This window comes from Anoplopoma fimbria, chromosome 10 (genome assembly GCF_027596085.1).
Source record: "Anoplopoma fimbria isolate UVic2021 breed Golden Eagle Sablefish chromosome 10, Afim_UVic_2022, whole genome shotgun sequence".
NCBI lineage: Eukaryota > Metazoa > Chordata > Actinopteri > Perciformes > Anoplopomatidae > Anoplopoma > Anoplopoma fimbria.
In genome coordinates this window covers 7,875,361-7,903,265 of record NC_072458.1, presented here as the reverse complement: position 1 = coordinate 7,903,265, position 27,905 = coordinate 7,875,361, and the positions used below count along the sequence as shown (strand labels likewise).

The following is a 27,905-nucleotide window of genomic DNA, read 5'->3' as shown; positions in this document are numbered from 1 at the left end:
TCAGTCTTGGTGTTCCTAATGTATGGCATTCACAAGAATAGACGGACAGCCAACTCAAAAACCCACTTTTCCTAATTATCTAATATTGTTTGCAGTGTAGTTTTGATACTTTACTTAAGTACAGGATCTGAGCACACACTAGAAAAAAACAAAGAAGACATCACCAGTGTACTTTGTTATTGCCTTGCTCAAACAGTTGCTGTTTACCTCACAGAAGGTCCCGAGATCAGCTAAATTAAGATGTGTAGCTATCACTGAAACCGGAAATGAAGCTTTATTGCAACATGTTTGTTACTGTGAAAATGAGCTGAGGTGAGGATCAACAGAAAAAAACAAAACACATATGCTATACATGAGAGGAAAAAAATTCTAACGCACCTCTGAACTTACATTTTTATTCAAATTCAAATCAAACGTTCCTGATTGAGGACTTAAGTCTTAATGAAATATTTAAGAGGCACTTTCAGGTTTGATATACAGTAAACATTAAAATAAAACCAAAGACTCCAATTCATTTCACTCAGTTTGTCTATTTAATATATAAAATACGGTAAAACATACGCAAAAAGGGTAAGGTTTCAAGGGACTTGGATACTTTGGTACAACAAACACTTTTTGTAAAAGCGGTATAGAATTTCAATAACATATCAGTGCATACTTTGTATATGAAAATATACACAAATTGTATATCATTCTCAAAAAACAACAAAAAGAAATATTTTCTTTACAACAAAAACCAAAAGCAGACTAGATCAACACAATATATTAGCTATAAATTTCATCTTTAGTATTTCATATGCTACATTATTCTGAGTTGTTTTATAACTCATTTGTGATGCATGTCCTGTATCATTACTGTGAGTAACATACGTTTTGTTACCTGTATGCCATGCATTTACATTGTTTTTCAAATTTCATGAACTACTAATTTCAGTTGTTTCCCGTTTTTATAAATATATTCTTTATCTTAATTAAAACTGCAGCATTTAACTGGTATTTCCTTCATTGCATTTGCTAATATCACAATAACTGATCGTGCAATTTTCAGCAAGTTGTTTTGAAAAAAGGAAACCAGTATTATGTTTATGATAAGAAAGAGAAAATAAGAGAAAATAAAAACTATTCTACACAAAATAGCATTAAAATAATAGCTCCATAATAATATCATAATAATAGACAATGGAACTGTCACCAGCACAAATTAATCCAAAAATAGTGAGATTCTAAAAAACATTGTACACAACAAGTAACAAGGGTGCAGTGTTTAATTTATCATATAGATTGTCTTGTGACTAAACAGTAAGATTGGATAGAGAACCTTTTTGTACATCAACAAACCTGCATGAGGCAGGAAGCCAATCGGTGTGGTGTCACATTTCAGTCAACCATCAGCGCCCACAAACACAAAGAGTTTCCACTGAAATTGAGTTGATGTTAAAATGGAAATGACTGATTAGCTCTGCCTGATGTGGGGGGGGTACCACTCCTGAGTTAAAAGAACTTGTTCGACATTTTGGGAAATATACTTATTTACTTTTGCATAGTTAGATCAGAAGTTTGATACCACTAATATCTGTCGGATAAACGGGGAGGCCCAGCTGATTAGCTTAGCTTAGCATAAGGACTGTAAAAGTGGGAAACAGCATGCAGTAGTGGGCTGAAATGCAAATATACATATTCTTTTGCAAATTTCTTGAAAATCTTTTCAATCTTCCGCCAAATTTGGATAAAGTTGTTCATAATCACTGTTTAGGTGATATGACATAAAGGCGGCATTAGATGTGCTGGAAAGCGAGTTACCTTTTTGTTACCTTTGGACAGCGCCAGGCCTGCTGTTTGCCAGTTTACTGCTTAACTAACCAGCTCTAGCTTCAGATTTACTACACAAATATCAATGAGTGAGTATAAATCTTCTCATCTAACTATCTGTAAGAAAGCAGTACACAAAATGTGGAAAAACAATTTTAACAGTTTAACAGCCAAATTTTCACCAACATGAGTTTATTGAAAGTGCTGGATGTTATATTGATGATTAAATGAAGAAAAGAAAATATTAACCTGAAATAAGCAGAGTGAAGAGCTACCCAACACACTGTCGAATGAGGGATGGAAAATTACCTGATCATGGAAAACATCAACAACACCAGTGTGAAAATGTCACACAGCAGGGTGATGGTTTTTTTTGGACACTTGCCACAAACCCAAAGTCAGTGTCAAACACTAGTGTCACACTTTGCTACTAATCACACCAAACTGCATCAATTCATAAAAGACGTTGTGTCGTCTTCCCCTACACTGACATAAAAGTGTATGATTGTTTTATATAATAAACAGTCAATAAACAACAGCCGACAGGTCAGTCTGCACTTTGAGCATCGTCTCAAGGAAAAAAAGGTTAAGCAATCAGGAGAATCTTTCTATTTTTAGGCTTTAAACAGCCTTTGTACACTTACACACAAACTTGAAATGGTTCAGACTAAACAAATTCGTACTAGAAAACATACAATTAAACAGCAAACACAGCACTTAATTTCAAAGTGAAAAAAGCCATAACCTGTGTATGCTTAATGTGGAAAAAAGTATGCATCACAGAAGTGCATTTTACTTCATTATAATACTAAGTGAATGGCAGTGTCCTAATAGTTTCTTAATTGAGTGGTAATGGACAATTTTATTGTGGGTTTGATTTCGAGTTTTAAAAAAAATGTGTGGTAGGAGAATATGATGACACCACAACCAAGCAGGCTCTGTGAGTGAGACAAAAAGTGCACACACCATCAACACTAGCATAAAATAGGTTTACTGAAACAAGTCCGATCCACCAGCACTACCTAGTGTGGCAAAACCCCTGCACTGTAGCTCGAAACATATCAAATTCACACTCATATATGCAAACAGATCCACTGAGAATCAACACATTGCTTGTTTTTAGGGATACCTAGCAAAGTCTATGCAAATATAGTCATATGTACATACACGTCGTTGAAGCTGAAAAGCTATTTTACTTTGTCGCCAACTGAAGCGGTAGAAATATAGAAAATGTCTTTTTCCTTTTACTTTTTGAAACACGGCAAAGAGCTAAGGAAAGCTAGAGAGCTTAAGAGGACATCAAAGCTTTTGTATAGGAGTGATTTTTATACAAAGTCAGAATTCCTACTTCTGGACAACCAACGGACCTTCAAAACTGTTTTTTTTTTTTTTTTTGTATATACCAACAGATAAAGAACAATTGGACTAAACAAACCAAATACTTTCCCTAAGCAAAAAAGCCACCAGAGAGGCTAAAAAACTCATACAATGTATTTAACTGGATGGCATACTCCTGGTAATAAGCTGAGTGGCTGGCTGGATTTCTGGTACAACAATTTCCATTCGAGTTCTAGAGGAGATGAGATGAGGTGAGAGCACGCAAGGAGCAACCCCGTCTGAGGATAGTGACGGAGAATTCAAAAGCTTGAAAAGAATCAACAGTTTCTAGTTCATGTTTCCGTGACAGTGCGAGTGATAATTCGTCCTTGTCCTTGCACTGAGTGAGAGGCATTTGGCATTTTATTTGTTGTAGTACAGATGTTGATATTGGCACTCTAGCAAGGTTCTCGGCTCCACCTGAAGGCTCAGGCCTGCCTGGGTGTACGAGGTTGGGAAATGTGGCAGCGGAAAGAACCATTGATGGTGAAGTATCTTAACCTAGAAGAACCTGTTTGAGTCGGTTTGCTCAGTGCCAGATAGATGCTCAGTCCTCAAACTTGTCCAGATTAAGTTCTATCCAAAAGTGCAGTTTAGAAGTGACTTGTGGAAGAATGGAGAGCACACAATCCAAGCTATGTTGGATTTCAAAGAGCAGAAAGTGGTGAGTCATACAAGTCCCATGATGTGGACAAGCCACTAACCACATTGTGAACGATGCAGCAGAGCTGGATGTAAATACATGAAGGTGAAACCATGTGAAAGATAAATGTTTTCTATGGTTTTGTCAGATCGCAAAAAAGGTTCAACACCTAATTTCTACCGAAAGAAATTACTGTACGGGAGTTCATTCAAGCAAGAAGGCTTTAAAAATCGACTGTCCCTTTATTCAAGGATCTACACGGGACAAAATATCCAGCTGAGCACTAAGTCATCCTCTCCTCACTCAGAGCGTGATCCCCAAAGGATTTTTGTGTCTATTTTTTAAATGTTTTTTTGGCAAAGCCTCTTAAGTCTGGGTGACGCAGCTGAGTTGTATAATTTGGGACAGAGACAGATGTGTAATGATAGTGTCACATGGCAGTGGGGGGTTTAAGAATGAGTGTGTGTGTTGTGGGTGTGTAAGTGTCACCAAAACTTCACTGTGGGTGCAGAGAGGTGTGGCAGGCAGCTCTATGTGACCCAGGTATCCAATCTCATGCGCTTGATGTTTCCTCCCTCCTGCTCTGGTTCGTTCGACGCCCTGAGGAGCTCAGCCGAGGGGCTGAAGTCAGGGCGGCTGCCGGGACCGACGCTTCCTGCAGCACCAGTCACGCTGCCACCACCGCCACCACCACCACCGCCTCCACCACCGCCACCGGCTGCACCAGTGTCATCACGATCGCTGCCTTCAAAGGAGCTGGCATTGCTGCTCACACTGTCAGCAGGCGAGCGGCCAGTCGGGGGCTCCAGGCACAGCAGGGAGCCAGGGTACTGTGGCGGTGCAGTCAGGATGGATGTCCCTGAGGTCGAGGACGGCGTGGTAGAAGATGGTGGAGGGCATGGGGTGCTGCGATCCCGGCCGGGCGAGACGGGCTCTGACTTGATGCTCACATTGGAGTTTGTGTTGACGGTCAGCATGGCGCCTTGAGGTATATGGGTCACAGGCCTGAGATTAGGGTCACAGAGGACAGAGAGAGAGGAAGACAATGGAAGATAAGGGACGGAACAAAGAGGAAAGGTGAGAAAACAAAACATACAAATGATAAGCTACTGGACAAAAGGCATATGAGAAACTGGAAGTTAATTTGCATCAAGACAAAAACCCACATTACAAGGCACAGCACCAACAGGTCAAAGCCACATTTGATTATTCAACAATCCAATTCATTTTGTGCCTTCAATGCAGACGTAACCCCCACTGCTCCCAAAAGATCAACACATCAGCCCAGAAAGCATGAAAATGATTTGTGTGACAAGGTGGTTCGCAGTGAGTCAGCTATGATGTGAAGAAACTACAGATGATAAACAGAAAATAATCTCGGGTTAGAGAACATGGTGGAAACCGGAACTACGTCTCATTTCCTGTTTGACTGCAGAGCGCCAGACATGCTAAGGGGGAGCCAGCCAAAAGCACACAGACACACAGGAAAAGGAAGTGTGATACAGTACCGGCCCAACCACTCATCTCTACCCAAGAGCAGGTTGGACGGAGAGCAAACACTGTGGGGGAAAAACAAAATGTTGGAGCCCAAACCAAAGGGAAGAGGTGGATTAGAAGGCATGTGTGGAGAAAAGGGTGAAACATTATTGCAAGCAAAGTTTCTTCAACAACAGCAATAATGTTAATAATGTCTTGGCACCAGAAAAAGACCCTAATCTGCTGAATTTTTGGTCCCACTCCAGAAGTTTACTACTACAGAGTGTGTACGCTGTAGTAGCGTACACACTTAAGGACAAAAAGGCATACACGAATGAATGCAATAACTTGAACATTTGAAGTTTTGCTTTTTAGCTTCAGTAATGTTCTTTTCATGGTTAAATTAAGGATTATTTTAGAAAGAAAACGAAATGCGCACAAAAGGCTGCAAATACTAAAACAACAGAAATGTTAAGAAAGAAAAGAAACACAGAAAAGAGAGCTTTGATATTTGCATTGTTTCATATTTTAGAGTGCATTACTGTTAATGTTTTTGCCATTTGGCATTTGCAGCATTTCACGATTTTGAGTGTTGGGCTTTCGCTTTTGAATGTGTTTGATCCTTAGAGGCCACCATATTTGTGGGTGTCCCATGGCTGTAGCCTTAAATAGGATAGGAAAAGTATGAGGAAAATGTATGTTTGAATTCTAAAACTGAATCTTCCAATCAAATGTCAAATGCACAGCAGTAGAAAACTATTTGTGTGTCACAATTTATAGCAGCTGCATCTATAAAGATGGAGTATTGCATTTTTAGGCTATTTACTGAAGTAAAGTGGTTTTGGGTTAATCTGTTTAACATCATTACTCTATAATATTATAGTCTATTCGCTGGTTCCTAACTGAAATTTCTTACTGAAAATGTATATTCTCCTAATATACATCAACAAAATGTATAATATCTTTCATAAAGTTTATGTTTAAGGCCAGTGCTTTGTTATTAGTTAATCAAATAAATGTATGGCTGCCTTTAAGGAAACGTTAACAGTATGTTGTTTTGTTCAAGACAAAAGCGATTCATATGCAAAGTGGACTTCAACTCCCCTCTACAGACAAGATCATGACATTTCACAGTCGCACACACTAGTAGTGGCTGTTCACCTCAGGTTGGCAGCCAGACTGGACACCTGGCTACACAGCTCGCTGCTCTGTTTGTCCACGCCCCACATGCTGTGGACAAGAGGAGAGAACACACTTCAAGGATCTGGTGTTCATGCTACCAAAGACACAACACGAACCCTGCAGCGTTCAGCTCACGCAGCTCTCCTCACACTGCAACTGCCCACAAAAAGTTCTCTAATTGAATGCAGAGGCTTCTCAGTCGTCTTCTTTATTGAATCTTGATATTAAATCTTTAATTTAAGGAGAAAAAAGTTGCCTAAAAATCACGTTCCATTTACTTGATTCAGTCTAATTACTAGAAATAGCCTCATGTAAAGCAGATTACATTCAAATAAATAAAAATGATTGTACACCGCGGTCAGAATATTTCACTTCTTGAAAGAAAAGTTAAGCTTTAAACCTGACTTTGTTCACTCCCTCAAGATATTAAAGTCTCAAAGACTGGCTTCTAACTAGGGCAGCGACAAGTTAAAAGGTCAATACGCAAAAGAGTGTATGTGTTTCTCTAAATATGAGGATCCATTCATATCAGTCAGACTGTAACTATGTTTAATGTTTGGTCTCTACACACATTTCTTTGGATGTGACTGAACATAATGTTTAAAAGGAATACACCAGAGTGGAATCACATATTTAACTTTAAAAAAAATATCAGTACCTCTTGAGCTTTATTATCTTCAGAAACATACCTTTAAATCCAACTTAATATTAATTTCACATCTAAATGAGAACGAGGAGAAAAAACATTAAACTACGTATCGCTGTCTTAACCCTGAAATCCATTGTATATACTGTAAATAATGCCTATTCACCAGTTGTGTACAACTTATGGTTTGTATTAGGTGGGGAGGTACCTCAGCCAATATTAAGAATATCTGAATATATTTTTCTGCTGTGCGTGTTTGTGAGCTGTTACATAAATCTTCAGCCATAGAAGGCGGAGTGATTGCCAGTATAGGAACACTCAGTCAATAACATGAGCACACTTAATCTAATAATGAACCAGAAACCTAATGCAGCAAGTCAGAGGTTTAGTAGAAGTGTGTTTACATTAATAATTTTCTTTATTCACAATGCACTACAATAAAACAAGGTTAATGCTGCTGTCCTTTAGTTCAAAATGTCTTTTTTAATTGTAAAGTAGCTGTATATATATATATATATATATACACACTTTAGCAGGCAAAATTAACCAGTGTTTTATCAGTCAAGGAGCTTTTAATTACGAATAAAAATGAAAAGAAAATGTGTGCATTTAAATATTGATTTGAGACTATATCGGCCAGCTTTAGTTTAAATGTAAATAAGAAGGTAAGAAATTGCTTAATTAATTGTTGACACATCGTTTACTAATGATTTCTAGATCAGATTTAAGCTATTAATAAGTACCACTTTTGGGTTGACAGATTGAAAATCGTTAAGGGTAAGCTAATAATCAGTGGTGGGTTGAGGAAACAAAAACGGTCCTCAAGTAAAAGTTTGTTTATAATAATATTGACTCAAGCTGAAGTAAAAGTACTACTTGAGTAAGAGTTAAGAAAAGTATCTCATAAAAAACTACTCAAGTAGTGAGTAACTTCATGAGATGCAATCTATTTTATCAATGCACTTAGCTCAAACAGGTCCACGCATGTTTTCTCGGATTTGTTGGGGAATTATTGAAGATCAAGATGTTAACCGTTTGTAATTTTCTGCCATAGTCTTGAGATGTAGTAAATTGAAGGGGGTTGATCTGCGGTGCTGATTGGCTAGTAGGCTGTCTTATCTCTCGCTGTCTGAAAACTGCTGTTTTGCATGTGAGCTCAGCTGAATAGAAAAAGTATTTAAAGCTAATTGTATCAGTTAAAGTAGTGAGAAGTGTGCAATGCAATATAATGGAGTAGAAGTACATATATTCTATCAAAAAAGTATTCTGTAGAACAAGTACTCTTAGTAGTACTTTTTTTTTTTTTTTTTTTTTTTTTTTTTTTTTTTTTTTTTTTTTTTAAATGCAGCAATTTACTACCAACCACTGCTAAATATGTTGAGTTATTAAGAATTCAAAAATCCTGCAGTTACAAATGTATGTAAATAACAAAGGATCTTTGAGAAGGTGAAATTGTTTCACACTGCTGAAGTGCAACAACTCCAGAACTGAATACCAGATATTCAGATTGATGTTATGAAGAGGTGGTGAGATGCTGGTGAGACCAATTCACTAAAAAGAATATGAATAGCTTGCATATAAAGGTCATGGTATGGATATCATGCAAGCTGACTGCAATGTCAGTAGTACAGTATTTCAGTGTTAAGGGGGTTGTCATTAGACAGAGAGCTTTTACAGCAACCTGCCATTATCATCATCATCATCATCATCATCATCATCATCATCATCATCATCATCATCACCATGACACTGGATGTGATAGACGGAAGAGCTTTGAGGAAACCAGATTTAAAAGAAAGACGCAGCGCCAGTGAGAAATGAAGACTAAAAGACTTACACCAAGTTGCTGAGTGATGCAAGATTAAGTTGTTGTTGTTGCTGCTGTTGTTGTTGTTGTTGTTGCTGCTGTTGCTGTGCTTGCTGTTGTTGCTGCTGCTGCTGCTGATGTTGTTGTTGCTGGGAAACAGCCTGCTGCTGTTGCCATGTGGACACACTGGTTGGCAACAAGCCACCAGGTGACGCCAGAGCGTGTAAAGCAGTGATGTCTGCACTGGTCAGCTGGTACTCTGAGGGAGAACAAAGGATTAAAAAAAAAAAGAAAAAACACCCAACAAGCTCACATTTTCGAAATTTAATTCTCTGGGATGCATTTTTTCAGTCAGTTTTTTTACTTGTTCTGACTTTTTTCGCGGTTAAAAAAAAATGTATCCAGTGTTTTTTTTTTTTTTTAAAAGCCACCTGGTGCTTAAAAGGATATTTTTGCTCGTGTGTGTTCAGTTCACCTGTGTTGTACGCTGTCATGGCGGAGAAGGGCAGCCCTTGTGTCAGGAGGCTCGGTGTGGCTACAGAGACAACCGGTGTGGTGAGGCTTTGTGCCACCTGGGCTCCTGCTGCCAGCCGCTGGGCGTTCTGCCAGAAGAGGACACCGACATGTTAGTCACTGAAGAAACAATTTTTACATGTGGCGTCAAGCTATTAGACTTATTTTGCCAATGTAAGCTCTGACATGCTGGGAATGACAATGTGCTTATGGCTGAATTCACATTGATGAATTGAGTCAAGTAAATCAAAAAGTGGATTTACTATCAGGAGGTCCATGATGTCATGCATCAAAAAGTTGTTATTTGTTTTGAGTGTGCCATAAACAGACATATTACATTAAAGGCAAATTATTTAACAATCAAATAAAATAATGTAGCAGAGTTATTTTTAAGGATTAACCTCTATTTGATAGCGACAGATCACAGGAAGGGAGGGAGGGAGGGAGAGAGACAGAGAGACTAACCAGACATTACAGTTCATAGACAATGCCTTAACACTAAGGCTACCAGGGCAACCCATGGGTTTATTTTTTCCAAATCCACACAAGACCTTAAATAAATTACTTTAAGCCTAATTTATCTTAATTTGTAATTATCACATTCACTTTGCATTTATTTAACAAAATCTATCATTTCTAATTATTCTGCACATATAGAGCAAATTCACAAGAAATGTTGTTTCCCAACATATATATACGACTTGAGATTACTAACGATTGATTCATCTATGAAATGTCAGTGAATAGTAAAATGCCTAAATTGACTTATTCATGTTCCTTGTTTTGTCTGACCAACAGTCTAAAACTTATAGATATTCAGTTAACTATCACAGTAGAACAACAAAACCAACAAATATTCACATCTAAGGAGCTGGAACCTGTGTTTGTGATTGTTTTTCAGATTTATTTTCTGAAGTATGACTAAATGATTCAGTGACTAATCATTTCAGCTCTAATATTATCTACTATAATGTACAGACATTACAATCTGTATGTTTTGTACTACTGAATTTTCAGTCTTATAATAAATGCAGTAGATTATAACTGTAGAGTAGTCCATGCAGATTAAATCAAACAGTGGAAAATATCTTCAACAATTGTGACATAGATACATAGTTAGTTTGACTTTTAATTGAATGTGCAGCTCATCTCATGTTTCTCCAGTGGATGTCACTACAGGACTTACAGCATGTGGCCAAGATGCACTCTGGTTAACCATGTGTTTTATGTTTCATTTTTAGAGAACTGGGCACAAATCTACTGCTTGCTTAGTGTTTGTACATTAAATCAGTCATTTAGATGACAAACTATCCAGTGTTTTCTCCAACAGACATGCTGCTAAATCTGTGAAACTGCTACCATAAGATTGAACTATCATGTACCTCTGCTGAAAGACATACATTTCAGAAGGAGCAAGACACTGTGGTTAAAATGATTTATAATAGAATGGTCTGAAATTCTTCTTCTGAATGTTGTAAATGCAGATCATCATGCATTTCTGAGAGAGAGAGAGAGAGGTGGGGGAAGATTCAATTAACTGCCTTTGTGAAGAAGTAAGGAGGGGTGGCAGGGGGAGAGTGATGAAAATGAAGCACCATCCTCTAGAAAAATTAGATTCTCGCCTGTCAACTTTGAGTAGAATTGTAAAAAGAGTGACTGACAATCAGCACCAGAAGCAGAAAGCAGCAGCCATTAACCCTCTCTCTGAGTAAATTCAGCTTTAAATGACATATATGACATGTGGTTATACAGGATTATAAGCTCTCTCAATCAGTAAATTGTAGCCTTCCTAATGTTCTTTTTTAATTATATATGGTGTTTTTAATAATCTATTGCTTTTGATGATACTTTAGGACAAGTATCATCTGTAGGGGTGCAACTATTTTTTGTTGCAGGTGCTTTGGAGCTACATTTACAAGATGTGACTTGGGGGGGAAACATTCGAGCGAAATGCCTTTAATGCAACGGCAGTTAGTTGTTTTTTTAACATCTCTAATTGACAATTTTGGTGGAAGGTGAAAATGAGTGTCAGTGAATGGGGAACATGCTGCGCGTCGCTTCGCACCACGATGCCAAGTGAAGAAACAACCATGCTTAAGGTGGTATCACATGATGAAGTTAATGGGCCTGATTCAAACCTAACTGGATCACTCAAAGATAATTCTGTTAAAGCACTGATTACCGAGGTCTATTTTTCAAAATTATCATTGCGATCCCATCATGATCCCGACAACACAACCAAGAGCCCTGAATCGCATGCAGTCAGATGGGAGCCACAAGCTGAATACCATCCCAAGAAATGTCAGTGGAGCAAGACCAAAACAATGAGATACTCTTGTACAGTATTGTAACCATGGGTTGACGTGGGGAAAATCACCTCATTTACCAATTCCAGCTCATCCTCTGTCTGCAAAGGATGGTAACAGATCATATTAGTCACTAAAAGTAAATAAATAAATACATTCATAAAAATAAAACTACTTACTGTAGTTTGGCATACTACTTTTAAGTTACCTATGAATAAATCTATTTATGCTAATTGTTACAGTAAATACATGGGACCTGAAATCACGGAAGGTTCCATCACTCTGCCTCCAATCAACAAGGGATGGCACAAATAAAATAGTTGACAGAACAATCTGACCACAAGGTCCATTTAGTAGCAGTAATGCCGCTTTTGCTCATCTTCTAAGATCTTTCTCAAGGCCTTTCTACTGTTTCCAAGGTCAAGAATAAATAATCTATTCTAACTTTTAAGCCAACATGGACAACAAGTCCATGGACCTGCAATATCTTTTGTTTTTCTGGCCACACAACACTGACATATTTTATTTTTACAAGTTGATAGGGGAACTTTTTAGCATACAGATGACTATTCATACACATAGCAGACATGGAGCAACATTAGCATTCATTTGGAGTTGTGTCTATGGCCACTTGATGATTGTCAGCCCAATATTTACTTTTCTTTTAACTTTGTTTTGTTCTCCACCAACTCCTGAGGGATATATCTATGCTATAATATCACTCGCCATCTTTGTCTGCCAGCCCTTTGGTGCTGGGCTGTAAGTTTGCAGCGTGTTTATCAGAAACTTTTGTTGAAAATACACTAAAAACGATTAGACTGAAACAAAACAGTAAACTTTTGATCCTTGAAACAAAAACAATGAGCTTAGAGTAACTACAGTTGGCGAGGCGGTACAAGTGACCCGTTTCACAGACAAGAAGTCATGTGATCCATTGTTAATATAGATATAAATATTGCAGGTTTAAAGCGCAGAAAAATGGAAATTTGTAGTTGGCAAACAGCTTAGGAAGATTGCATTATATAATCAAAAGCTCCAGAACAGCTATTAAATGGACCATTATTTTTTGTATAGCTATAAGTTGACATGGGTGCATATTTAGTTAAAAAGGTTATGAGAAATATCATCAGTTTGTCAGTGGGAGTTGGCTGATTCATCTGAGACTTTATTAACTTTGCCAGAGTAAATAATGAGACGCTGAATGTAGAGCAAAAATGTCTGCTCTCTGGCCTTTACTAACAACACAAAAATGATGGCAAGCAGCCTCTTATACCCCGTTAACTTCTATATAACCAATATAAGTTGTTATTATATAATATAAATATGTCAATTCACGATTTTTTTTGAATAGTTTTCCATCTCATTCATTGGCTAGTAAAGGCATGCTTTTCTGAGATAAAATGAAAATAGTTTCCATCCCCTCATGTCCCTTAACAAATCCTCTGGGTTCCAGGTGTCTTGGTTTTATTATTGTTTGTAAGATCCTTACTTTTTATCAAGTGACTGAGTGTGTTAACAAAAAGGTATGACGTGCCATTTTTTCCTTGTGTAAGGTTCAAAAGGACCCAGGCAGCACAAGTTCTGCTTGGTTAAGCTCACCATCTGCATGAGGCTCTTTCCGCCCTGTGAGGTGATGACTCTGAGGTCTGGCTTGCGGCTGTTGACCATCTGGGGGCTTGGAGGTGGGGGTGGAGACTTGGCCGGAACTACTTTCCCCAGACTGTTGCCGTTGGAAACGGTGAGGAGGCCTGGGGAGGCCCTGGCACTGGTGTATCCATTAGCTGCAGGGAGAAAGAGAAGCAAATGGACAGAAATCAATAGGAAAATCAAACAGGTGAATTCAGACGGCGGGGTACGGAAACTGTGCACACTCAAAACTGTGTTAAAATAAGCCTCTACAAATGCTCTAATTTAAACACACGTTTGTATAAGTAAACATCACCTCATCTGGAGAAAAAATATCTCATAACAGCTAAAAAGATCAATTCAGATTACTTTTGTGTTGGTGATTATTGGAAATTATGTTACGACATATCCTTCTACTATAATCTTACACAATGAAACGTTTTTTTTTGCATTTAATATCAGAAAAAAAAGAAGCATACTATAACATTTTCCTGGGCAAACATTTAAAAGAAAGATTTTTGAAAAATAAATAGACCATAACGGGCTATAAGGTGGTAAAACGTAAAGTGAGCTGCTGGGGATCCCATGCATGTCTGTTGATGTAACTGGTGGTATCCCTGATCCCTCCAAGGCACAATCACAGATGTTGCAGAGGAGGAGAGGAGAGAAGGAACCTTGGAAAGGATTTGGGACGTGTTCACTTTGAGAACAGAAATTTCGACGATGAGTTTCTGTTGATGTCCTTTTATTTCATGGTAACAACAACAATATAAATGGAAAAAATATTGTAGAATCTCTTTTTTTCCCCTGATTTGATGGTCAACTTTTGTTAACAGATCATTTACCGGCACAGACAAGATTAAAATGTAATATTGAGAATGGACGAATGTCAAGTTTGTTTAATTCAGGGTTTCCGTGTTTCCCCATATTCATTTTACAGTGGTGTCGTGTTTCACCGAGTGCGCCTGAGCTTAGCCTCGGCACACACATGGACTGGACCAGAGGAGAGAAGTGAACATACAGTTGTCGATACCTGTTGCAGGCTCGGTAGTTAATATATACTACATGTAGAATCAGATTCCAGTGGTGGCTGTAATACTGTTGCCAACTTGTTCGATCTCAACATTTTCAATAATTCCAGAGCATTGTAAAGTTCAAAAGTCAAAATTTATTGAAAAAAGATGTATGTTTGAAGATGTTTTTAATCTAACTTCAATCCATATAAACACAAAAACAACATCACTGCATTTAAACTCAAATTCAGACCAGATACCAGAGGGAAAAAGAAGCACTAACTTAACAATAAAACCACACTTGAAATCTGAATAAATATAGTAGCAGATTACTCACGGACTGGACTTGGGCATCCTCCATTTGAATTATTCAGCTCGCCTCCAAGAAGAGCACCTATTGAAAAAGGATAAATACGATGTGAGCTGAAAACCAATACAACATTAGCAGTTTTCAAATATCCTATATATAGTAATTCACTGTACAAACTTTTATCATTTCTGATAAAATCTAAAAAAGGAAGCAACAACATATTGGGACCTGTATAGGCATATCCAAAGATAATATCCAAAGAATAAAAAAAACGTTTTCTAAGGTCAACAATGAGCTTTAAATCTTAACAAATTCTAAATACTTTATTACAAATTGTCAATGTAAATCCATTATATTGTGTATATATTTGTACATTTTTATACACTGGAGCAAGTGACACGCCCACCTACACACCAGGCCAATAAACACTTAACCCTTTCTTTTAAAAACATAATATTTTTTATTTTATTTTGCATCCTTATATTTTTTTGTAGTTTTTCTTTTACTCTTCTCTAAACCAATTATTTGTTGTACATCAACCTTTTTACTACACACTAATATAGTTGGACACCCTGTATATTGTGAACCTTTGAATCTTAAATAATAATAATAATAATAATAATAATAATAATAATAATAATAATAATAATAATAATAATAATAATAATAAAGGAAAAGAAACACACTCTTCACTTCATGGGTCTTGTGCAAAATAAATAGCTACCCAATTGCAAAAAAACTGGGTGAATCATAGAAGCATTCAAGACGTGAAGACAATAAAACTTTTGTTGGGCCCGAAGATCATAAATGCAATTAATGGTATTTTGTTTGTGTTAGGTTATGAATAGTTGTTAGCTAATCCTGCTAAACTGTTAATGTTGTAACTACACTGCTTAAACGAAGAAGTTATTTTTCTTGTGGCACTTCTGGCAGTTACCAAACAGCTTCAGGTGCATTACCACCGCCCTCTGGACCAGCGTAGGGCTGACCCTGGTTTACATGTAGCCAGAAAAACCAAGACAGATTGAGATCAGATTGATGATCTGATCGACATAGATGCATACATCTGACTAAATGTTAATTAAAGTGTCTTAAATCTCATCTGGATCTTATCCAGATACAACACAAGTGTAAAAGTATTAGGTAATTGGGACACACAGGTGTTGACTCTAGATCTTCAATGCTTAATATTTGGTTGATACAGATATTAACTAATAATTTAAAAGGTTATACTACAAATCACAGTTGGAGGACAGCAGCAAACGTCACAAAATGCAGGTTAGTCCAGTGCAGAGTAATGTGCACCCCTCCCTACTGAACAAATCAACTATTTAAATATAAAGATTAGAAAGTACAGACATTATCTGTTGCAGGTCTATGAAAAGATTTAACTGTTAACAATTGATTGAACATTACAATGTTATCCTTGAGGAGGTAAACACGAGAAAGCAGATAGTGAAGGAGTAAAAAAATTAAATTACTACTTTAGCAGTATTCCTTATTTCTTCATGTAAGACATATCTCTTATCAAAAGGAAGAGGCTCATCGATCGTTTACAGTCTGTTTCTGCTGTTATTTATTAAGTCTACTGAAGACTTTCGTCTTGACACTCTAGGCAGAGTATTACTCGCTCACCTGCACTGGCTGGTCGCTGTGGCAACCCAGGAGACACGGTATTTCTCTGAAGAGCCGGTTGCTGTGGCGACAGGAGGTGGGTATCCGTGAGCGATGATGATGTTACATAGGAGGTAGTTACCAGTGCGTTGCCAGGGTTACTGAACTGCAATGTGCTTTGATTAGACGACTGGACTGTGACTGGCATCGAGAAAGTCTGGGGCGGAGCTGTCGACTGCTGCGAAGAGGGAAGAGAGAATTTTACTTTTAGTCTTCATCGTACAACAACTACTCCATCTCCACCTTTCATACAGCATGTTTGTACACATATATACAGTGTCTTTGGTCAGCTAAAATAGTTTTTAAAAAATGGTTTTAAAAAGCTCTAATTAAAAAGGTAAGCAACACAAATTTCAGAATTGATTTCACTGTTGTAGTTGAGAAAAGTTAAGCCTATAGGTGTTTAATCACCAAATCCCCATTACTTTATTTCTCCAATTATAAAGACTAAGTGACACCTTATTTCATGTATAATATGTACAAATAAAAGTAAAACTTAAGGATATTCCCCTTCTCTATATTAAAAAGGCACAACTTGTAGGATTTTACTTATAAACAATGTATAGCCTTAAAACAAAAAACCTTTCAATCATAACTTATGACAGTTGGCTTCAGTGAGAAATACAGGCAAGTATCATCAGCATACAGTTTTTCTGGACAATAGTCGACTCTCATTAACTGATCATGAATAAATGCTACAACTCTTCAAGACCCAAGCCAAGCTCCAGTGTTTTGCTTGTCACCTGCTGATTAAAGTGAAGGCGGTTAACCCCGCAGTTAGACAACTTCTGCCCAGGATCACTAAAGGTGGGCTGACCTCTAAGGTGGACCAGGTATTCTTATTTTATGGAAAAGCAGAGCAGTAATTAGAATATACTTGATTACTTACTCCGTAGCGTTTGAAGAGGACGTCCAGATCCTCTGTTGTCTTACGGTACTTGTCATCATTTAGGGGACTTTGGTCAATGGAGTCTTCACCGTCCGGCTCTGGACTATCACAACCGTTGAAGCCTTTCTTTCTCAAAGTCTATGAAAGTGAAAAAAAATATAGTATTACATTAGTCAGTTTAGATGCGCTAAACTAGGATTGTCACAATTCATTTTTCTTGTCCCCAAACTCGTTCTGGTATCTCCAATACCGAGTCAGATCTGATACTTATATTTATCTAAATGTTAATTATATATCTAGCTGACACATCACCACACCATTTGAGGACTAAGACAAAACACAGCTAAATGGTGACTACATGCATCCTCATATCTCTTGGTCTTAAAACATCTGAATCATTCACTTATACAAAAGGGGGTCATCATTTTACCAGACTACGTGGAAAACACCTTTATGTGTCATCATGCTGCCCGTAGTGTTTGTTCCTGTGTAAAGACTACAAGGTGTGGCACTGAGGAGCTTTATTAATCAACCAAATAACTTCCATGTGTTCTACTTGATTCCCTGGCTCCCACTCTTAAGAGAAAGCTGTTAACGTCTACAAATACATATGGGCATCTTATCTCTGCTTAAGGGTGAAGTCTCAAAGTAATAATAAATGTTACAACACAAGAATAACATTTTTTAGATAACCTAAAACTCGAGCAATGGTAACTGTCAATCCTAGCTGGCTCACTTTTACACAAACGCTGCTTGGATGATGGATTTACCTCAATAATATCTGCATTGGTCCGGCTCTCATGAGGCTCGTTGTACTCTGTGTATTTGAGCAGGACCTTGTCCATGTCAGTACTGGCATACTGGAACAGCTTGTTTGCATGGTTGAAGATGATCAGAGCAATCTCGCAGTCACACAATACACTCAGCTCGTAGGCTTTCTTCATCAAGCCAAACTTTCGCTTTGTGAATGTCACCTGAGAGAAAGCAGCAGAGGAAGTTGAGGTGGGGGGAAACAGGAAAGAAGGTGGGGAAAAACAAAAGATGTGTGAGTACACACCCTTTATTAGAAGCAGAAAACTCACAGAAGGTCAGAAATTCGTCTTGACATTTCCTGTGTAAAGCTTTCTCACTATTCTTTATAGTTGTTTTTATTCTTTATAACAGTCTCTCTTCCTCTGGGTTAACACTTTGCTATTGAGATACATTATAATATTAGTTTAAGGGTTTAAGAGGTCTAGACTTAGAAATCAAAATCTAATTCCCAGTTCAGGAGAAGAAGTTGATGAATTGTGAACAAATTTTCATGTGCCAAGTAATGAAGAAAATATATGCAGTTACATTACTGGCAGACACATCAGGGAACTTATCTAACAAATAGTATTTTGGTGCTCTTTGTCAGTCAGAACAGCCACTGAAACACATATATGAAACAATAATGCAGCGTCAACTTTTGGACCTGTCAGTCATGCTCCATCAATAAGTTTTGACATTTTTACAACCAGTAATATGTATCAAAAGGAAATGCTTGGAATTTTGTAATTTGTTGATTTTACTTATTCATTTGTTTTTGTTTCTGTAGCCTCCTTTGTTTCAATAAAAAGGACAATCCTTGAAGTCATTTTTGTCCTCATCAGCAATGCAATGTAAAGTACAATATATAAGGAAATAATGATGGCAGGTTTAAAGAAAGTTTGACAGCATGTGTTGTTGTCTTGCTGCATACAACTTCTTTCAAATGCCTAGCGTCGCAACAATTTGAAGATTTATAATGAAACATGTTCAGTATTCACTATGCCAACGGTTTCTAGAATGAGTCTGCAGAGTTTAATGTCAAAGCCGTGAGAATGTGGTTTATAAAAAATAAAATAAAAAAAAGATTACACTGGGAAAGAACCCTAAAATACCAAATTAACATTTTTGTACGACAACTCATCCGACCAACTGAGAAAACAAGAAAGACGTTGGTCAGTGAGGAAACCAAGGGCCACTCTGAAGGCGGTGCTGTGAATATTCTGTGCTGTGATGAAACTATAATAAAAATGTTCAGCAGGGATACAAAGCACTCTGTTTGGCAGAACCCAAACTTGTCCCTACTGTGAAGAGGGGTGGCAGTCTTGTGAGGAGAAAGAATACAACAAATGGAGCTGAATATGGCAAATTCTTGAAGACAGCTGGCTGTAGAGATTTTGAAACCTTTACTGAAACAGTGTACATGGCAGCAAATCTGTGAGTGATTTCTAAACAGCAGAGTCACCCTAAAATATACAATTTACCTGTCCCCTCATACTGGTAGTGAAGGATAACAAAAACCTAAAACATCTCAGTTTAACATCAGTTCTATTACACACATAATTTGTTTATTTTAATCTCTGAGACTTTTCATGATTATGAAGACGTATTTTCAATATATCATAATGATAACTGCTAAAAAAAAAAAGGGTCTTGAATTTATACTGTAGTGCCTCCAGTTTAAAAGGTTTTAGAGGCACTAAAATGTAAATGATGAAAATGTCTTGATGAAATGTAATTTTCAACTGCTGTTTTATTTAAAAAAAAATATATAGCCAAGTCTCTAAGACAACATAATTTTTAACTGGTCACTCAAATGTTCTATTCAAGAGCCCAGTGGCACACTCCTCTGATTCAATCAATAAAATCAAGTTTTAATAAGTATTAAGAACATATTAACTGGAATTTTATTAAACAAAAATGCTATAGGGATTATTACTGCTGCATTTAAGCAGAAAGCAGTCTAAAACTTTAAATCATAAACTAAATTACTACCAATTTCTGGTGCCTTGAAGTTTTCTATACTACAGACAAATTATAGCAGGTACCAAAAAAGTATGAGGAGCAAAGCCATAAATTCCCAACAAAAAAGTATTAAAGTTATTAAGAATACTCATCATATTAATTATCAAAACACATGTTGGTCGCAGCCCTCATCCATAAAGACGAGTCACACAAAAAAGAAACAGATGCAACAAACAGATCACTCACCTGCTTGTTCCTTTCATCGGTGATCCGTTGGATCTGAATCTTTTTCCTACCCATGGTGCTTTGCAGTTGTGGAGACAAATGTGGTCAGTCAAGTGGAGAAGCTCCTCTCAGAGGGTGAGAGAGGAAGTGCAGCCTACAACCTCTTACTTCAGCACAAAAACTCTCAGACACAGTCATGCATCCGAGGATACACGCACACACACATTTCTCTGCCCAGGTGTGGCGAGACAACGTTGTCGGCTCCTTTCACTGATGGGGGGGCGAGGGTGAAGAGTGGGTGCTGCAGAGATGTGTGGCGTCGAGGCTTGTAGGTCCTCAGTACAGTGTTTGTTCATCAAGGAACAAAAAAGTGACAAACTTCCTTGCAGCTGCTGTGGTGAGGTGGAGGTCGCTCCGTTCCTGTGTGACATAGGGGGACATAAAGGTCACTCAAATATCACACAAACATCAAAACAAGACGTGAGGGCAATAAATCAATGTCTGCTGATGGTGATCTTGCATTCACAAATCAATAAATCATACTATTCTTGTCATGTGAGACAAAGAGAACATTAAGGTATCTTTCAAGCCAACACTTTGTACCATTCTGATTTGGTTAATTCCAACCTTCACTATCAAAAAGCAACAATCATATCAAGGGGAACAGCACTTAATTAAATCGATCTTTGATCTCATGCTTTGAGATGTTCTCATTCGACCTTGATAGCAACTGTTGAACTTGCGTCTAGACAGACATACACACCAAATCCACAGTCCCAAAAAAACCGCTTTCAAATCACAAAACTTTTTAAATGTGAGGAGTTCTTTGCTACTCTCTAGCTTCCCAATCCAAAAGTGATATTCCTGCATGTATTACAGCAGGTTATGGTAATATTCAGATGGAGTTTTAAAGTATCAATGGTGGCAAAGATAAAGATTTAGATGAATATGAATACACACACACACACACACACACACACACACACACACACACACACACACACACACACACACACACACACACACACACACACACACACACACACACACACACACACACACACACACACACACACACACACACACACACACACACACACACACACAATTGCGATGCCTTCAGGAGAAATATGTGTTTCAAAATTTTGCACAAGGACACATTATATTTGTCTTCATGCTCGACAGTATTGTTATCGTTTTGTTTCAGTTTTTGTCAGTCTGACTAATGTCCTAAATCACGGGAGAGGAATAGGAACTGGTTTGATGGGGCAACCACACTGCTATAGTGGAAAACATTTTTTTTTACATTTTCTAAAATCATTAGCTTCTCCTTCCTACACACTCCCTTGCCTTGTGGCAACAGTTTCACTTTTTCCCTCCAGTCTTGACCTTCCACGTCCATGCTCTCCTGTGGGATTGTTGTTAGGCCAGACGGAAAAATTGAAAACGCCAGTGGAGTGCACATGGGGCCTCCAAAAACCTAATTTCAACACTTCAGAGCATCCAGCTTGAGAATTAATCAAAAGATGTTGTAAAAGCCAGCATATTAAGTTCAATTCTCAGTGTCATTTAACACTGCCATGTATTACATCACCAGTAGCTCATGAAACTTCAGCCTTCTGTATAACAATATTTATTTCTATTGCACCTATTTGATACACCGTTATCAGTATCAGCACAAATACTGACCTTATCAAGTGGACCAGGTATAATTTGTTAGGTGACTGATCCACAATAAATACAGTTTCATTGGCGATGTCATAAAAAAAAAAATCTGTGTTATCACAATCAATATTCATTCAGTCAACACAACAATTCAGTTTACTGTTTATAAAATGGCCACTTTGTAATATACTCTATGTTAGTAAACTGAATAACTTAAGGTTTTGGACTGTTGGTCAGTCACACAAAACATATCTGAAGATGTCACTTTGGACTGTCATGCCACAGAGCCCAATGTGACATCTTCAAAAGTCTTGTTTTGTCTGACCAACAGTTGAAAACCCAAAGATATTCAATTTACTGTGAGGAAAGCTTAAAAACCCTCATGTATGAAAGAGGAATCTCTGGCATTTTTGCTTGATAAATGACATAGAAAATTATAACATTTTCTACATCATAGCTTCTATTAACTCAAATTAACTGTAACATAATTTCCCCTGGAACCACACAAGTAACTGTGCAAAAACCCTCTAAAAACAAGCATATTCAGTTGGGAATCACTGCAGTATGAGGACCTACCTGGTCAAGTTAATGGATAACATAAATCACCATGTCAAAAACATGCATTTATCTCGACAAACCAAATGCTATACGATTCTTATTCAACAAACTATGAAAAGGAATGAAAAGAGACAACAAAGTCTATAAATCCCCCCCTTTATGATGTCTATTATCAAACAACATTTTATACAAACTAGAGATTAATTTAAGACAGCCTGCAAAACTAACGCAATATTTCAAGGACAGAACCTGTATGATGTGGTTTGTTCTGCACCTACTTTTCATACATTAGATATGTACGCACAGCAGTGCTGGACATCATTATAAATCATGCATTAGCTGCAACTGTAAGGCACCAACTCTAAACAATTACCACAAAATGTAGAAATAGCCCACTGCGAGAGGGAAAAAATGACTAACAACAGCTCTTCCCTACTGACTCAACTAACTTTGCCAAGCGACAATCTTTGATTAGCCGTGAATTGACCAGAATGGGGCTACTCTGCAAGGCTTCCGTCTCGCCTCCCTCTCCCTGACTGCCCTCTGCATGGCTGCCCCCTCATTACTGTAATTGACACGTTCATCCCTCTTCTTCCCCCTTAAGGCGCTGATGGCTCAATCAGGAGCTGGCCGGAGGACTGATTGGACGCCAGCATAATGAGGTCGCCGCTTGGCTAAAACTGAACCCTGCATCCGGCCAAACCAAGCTCGCTCTGTGACATACGAGAAGCCAAGGAAGCAGAAAAGATAGAAATGTTTAATAGTGGAAAATGACTGACTTTTGGCTGTACCAGGTTTGCCTCATTATCTTACGAGTGCAAGCATTTGGTCACTCTGGTAAATAAAGAAAAAAACGGAGCCACTCACGTTATTCGAATCATCCAAGAAACGGTTATGCAACCATTGAATATTCTTCTGATGAAGGAGAAGGCAATCAAGCTCAGGGTAGGCATCTGTCAGTTTTGGAGGAGTGTAATTAGTGGCTGTGACCTTTAGCGGATTATGCACTAGCCAATGAAATGTGCCAAAGCCCTGAGATAAATGGTCAGAGCCTCAAACGTGACTTGCAGTGGGGTTTGCCTATCCAAAGCTCTCAGACAGGGGTTTGGGACGGCCTCAATGGCTCAATCGCCACTCCCCAAAGATAGAAAGGGCTTACTTGCTCTCACGTAGTCTTGTGACGCATGTTGGCAGAACTGGTTTCAGGTACTATCCACCTTTTAAATGGAAAGAACTGCAAACTGCCTGCTAACTAGAACTGTGCATTGCACTATAAATTATGAGTTAACTGCTTTCAACAAACATTAACTCAAAGCATAATACCTATCCAATTAAACAATATTAATGTTTTCACGTCTCATTTAACTTGGAATGAAATATGTTACCACTGCATTTACTGAAGGCTATAATGTACATTAAGGGTGTTTTGTGTGTTCCTTTCCGTTTATGCTTATATATATTTCAATCATTTAAAGAATATCAGCTATTCTGGTCCCTCCTCTCTGACTCTCTTTACAGAGAGTAAATACATTTTTTGTTTTGAATAAAATGTGTTTCTTGTTCTAATATAAATGTTTGCTAAATTAAGAAATATTTGATTTGTCAGGCTTTATTTGACCTGAGAGACGAAAGGTCAAACTCCCGTACAAACATGAAGGCAACAAGACCTGAATTCAATCTTAAGGCATTGCGGCTGGGGACTTTGAAAAACCCTTGAATTCTGTTCATCTTGGCAACCACTCCCAGCTTTATTAGCTCAAAGTCCTACCAATAGGAACTACAAGTTTATTTCAAGCATTTTAATAAAATACTTCTGTTATTGTTACTAGAACAAGGTTTTAGGGAAGCCAAAATGCAAAAACCTTTTAACCCTGCAGTGAGGCAAGAAGAGAAATGGGAATCTTTGGGACACGGAGAACTTGGCTTTGACTTCTAAGAATAAGGACTCGGCATCAAATCCAAAACACATATTACAGATTACAATAAACATGCTGCTGGCAGAGAACTGATTGGTGAAATGAGCCCTCTATGCTCTCAATCAGTAAGACTGTACTACCTTCATATGTTGGTATGAACCCATCTGCGGGGATGGCACACAGTGGTGTGTCACTCTGTCAAACTGGCCTACTTCTTGCCCAACAGCTCGGGTATCTACCCTGGGATGGCACAGAAAATCATGGCTGCTTATTTCCAGTGCACTGAATGCAAACAGCCCCATGCTAAAACCATAAATGTTGCCCTAATCTGACTAAGGTTGCACTTAAGGTATATGTTAAAGAACAGAGTTACAGTTACAGTAAATAAAGCCATGCAAAAGGGCACTGCATGCCAACAGCATCGCTACCTGACATTTGGCATTATCAATATAGTGGGTACAAACAAACTATCAAAATGTGATTTTCTTCTTCTTCTTTTTGCTGGAAGCTGGAAAAGGCAGCCTGATGAGCAGCTCTGAACAAAAGGACTCTTATATGTCTGTTTTCTCCTTAATGTCATTAAACTACAGCCCATGTTAGATCTGGTATTAGGTGTATTTTTAACCAGTGGGATCAGGACTCAATGCTGTATCCTTTAAACAGTATGACAGATGGAGTCTGGAGAGTGGTAGGCCCGCTGACTGCAGACAGGTAGCGTTAGCCTACAGGGTCTGATTTGACAGGTTGGAAGCTAATAGGGTTAGCAAATCATGTGTCCTGATTTCCACCAAATACCCTCAATTTAAAAACACCACAACCCGGGTTGATATACAGAACAAAAAAAGGGACGAGCTACTCCAAACAGGCCATTTCACAATTTTCAAGTTACGAGTCGGTCGACAGCCATTACCTTCCTGACACTCTCCATATAACTCGGCTACGCGATCTGTAGCACGCACTACTTTAAAATCACATCACAAACATGTTGTATTCAAATTATTATTCTTCTTCTGTGTAATACAGACCCATACAGTGACGCTTATTTACTTTGCGATATTAAAATAATAAAGCCAGCAGGTCTGCTTCTGTGCGAGCAGAAAAGACGCAGGAAGGAAATGTATCACTCCACTTACCCTGAAATATTGCTGATTAAAAGCCAGAAATAGGCCTTTCGCCACGCGCTTTAGAAACCGTATTGTCTCAATTAAGAAGCGATAATTAATTACGCTGAGGCGACGTCTCTATTTACATGAATCCGCGGCATTTTATTCCATTTAATGTTGAAGTAACTATACTGTCCACCCAGGCGATACAGCGCACCCAGTGTACGACCGACGTCATTGAAATTAGCCCGTGATTGACCCGTCGGAAACCCAATAAGAAACTGACGTGCGAGCCTCTCGTCCAATCAGAGCGCAGTCTTGCAAAAGTGGGCTGGTCTTTGCGAGAGGACATGACGGAGGTGACGGCCATGTTCTGCAATAGTGTCTGTATCCCTCCGCTTCAGTATTTACCTTTTGCATGATTTTGCATGTGGGGAAAATGTCACTGTAGCCCTGCCTGCTTTCCATAAGAGAACCCGCTTGTTTTCCATGACTGTTACCACCACAGCCATGTAAAGCGGCAAATAACCGAACAATGAGCTAGTTACGGTTGTTAAGAGAGACATGTTGAGGTTGTGAGACGGTCACCGTCTAAATTGTTCTCCCAGACCTTCTTTAATCTTGCCATCAGATGTTATGGCATCATGACTTAACAGAACTGCTGATATGATTATTTTTTTAACTAGTCTCTTTGTGAAATTCTGCAAGTGCTAAATTAATATGGGGACATTACTATGAGGTCTTAAATATGTGAAATAAATTGCAATAAAGTTATACACTGTACTATATAGCTTAGTGCAACGCACATTATACATAATATCCTTTTATTGACCTATTGGTGTCCTCTGTATATACAGTAGGCCTACTGTAAATATACTGTCATATAAAACAACCTCTGTATACAGAATAATTTATAATCTATAACATTAACCCACTAGAGGGCCCTGGGGCATATTACCTACAGATGCCTCCTTATATATACCCAACCAAATACTCTTCCCAAGTTAGTTTTACATGTTTTGATTACACACTGATTTATTTAGAATATGCCCCATGTAAGTATAATCGACTGTTATCAAAAGGTATTTAAAGTCTCAAGAAGATAGGCCTTCAAAGTAAAAGACAAAAAAAGCAGCATCTACCGTAGGGACTTAACTATTTCAGCCTATGATTCCAAAACGAATTAACCAAATAACCACAAGGAGCAGCTAGGGCAGCTGCACTCTATGTAACATAACTCTATATACAGTATCCTATACTGTAGAACAAGCTTATTCAATTGCCGGCCAGTCCCAGAAGCAACCTCCGACTGGCCAGGTATACATAAATTTGATACATGTTGAGAGTTCACATACCCAGCAACAATCAGGCAGGATGCACGGATCAGGTAGCAGCAACGCCAATCATATCTTTCACAAATCAACATCTGAAAAACATCTGGCTATTGACACACACATAGAGTCATATAGATTTAACTATAGATTAAAGTTTGCTAAGCCTATATGTTTCACTATATGTCTGTATTTGTATCCTCCTGTAAATTTGTTGTCTCTATTATGCATAAGAACAGGAGCCACATTTCTTTTATGCATTAGCATAATTGGCAAATAAAGCTGATTCTGATTTTCAGGGTGCATTACCTTGTGTTGTTTTCAGTGACACAATACTGATAATTCTGCTGTTGTTCTTGTCAGCTGAAAAACATCTCATTATCATGCTCAATTTAAGTCAAATTGGTTCAACAAGAACACAGTCACTATTAGCTTGCAGGCATCAATATCCATCCCATTCTTTGTAATGACAAAAACTGACAGGCACTTGAAGGTGTTAACAGTGTGGCATGCCTGGTGAAGAGAAGCCTAGTAGTACTATACTTGTCAAGTAATCGCTTTTTTAAAATTTGTATGGGTTTGCAGCGTTGCAAAACACTGGCACACATTTTGATGCATTTGCTCAGAAACATTATAATTTAACAGAAATGTATTTTTCTCTCGGTGCACAATAAAGCTGCCATGTCCTGTTTCCACTACCTGCACTGTACTGAATGGAATAGTTCCTCATTTTGGGATATTAGATTGATACCACATGTTTGTATGCTAAACGTAAAGCTAGAGCAAGCAGGTGGTTAGCTTAGCTTAGCATAAAGATTGAAAACCAGGGGACAGATTTGCCTGACACATTGCAAAGGCAACACAGAAAATCTGCCTACCACCACTACTATAGTCATTAATGTCCTTTGTTAAATCTCTACAAAAAACAGATATGTAAAATTTACAATTTATGTGCTGAGACTATTTCTTGTAATGTGCAGCGACTCGTCTCATCTAAGGCTCTGCTAGAAAGCAAAATAATTTCCCAATATGTTCAACCATTTATTCAATTGGGGTTTCAGAGGCGACAAGGTACATAAACA

General features: G+C 38.0%; 1 protein-coding gene across 3 annotated transcripts; it reads right to left on the bottom strand.

The window, feature by feature from the left end:
- Window positions 1-280: 280 nt before the first annotated feature.
- LOC129097065 (myocyte-specific enhancer factor 2D homolog) lies at window positions 281-25,699 on the bottom strand. 3 transcript variants are annotated; one of them, XM_054605770.1, is made up of 12 exons: window positions 25,523-25,699; window positions 20,272-20,670; window positions 18,042-18,245; window positions 17,272-17,409; window positions 16,344-16,560; window positions 14,736-14,792; window positions 13,359-13,540; window positions 9,416-9,542; window positions 8,971-9,199; window positions 6,467-6,535; window positions 5,338-5,388; window positions 281-4,834 (listed from the first exon to the last, which is right to left on the bottom strand). In XM_054605770.1, the coding sequence occupies exons 2-12, from the start codon at window positions 20,323-20,325 to the stop codon at window positions 4,360-4,362; spliced, it is 1,803 nt and encodes a 600-aa protein (XP_054461745.1). In that variant the 5' UTR covers window positions 20,326-20,670; window positions 25,523-25,699; the 3' UTR covers window positions 281-4,359. The 3 variants fall into 3 exon arrangements, with proteins under 3 accessions (XP_054461745.1, XP_054461746.1, XP_054461747.1); XM_054605771.1 differs by lacking the exon at window positions 5,338-5,388 and having other exon boundaries at window positions 282-4,834; XM_054605772.1 differs by lacking the exons at window positions 5,338-5,388; window positions 6,467-6,535 and having other exon boundaries at window positions 282-4,834.
- Between the last annotated feature and the right edge of the window lie 2,206 nt (window positions 25,700-27,905).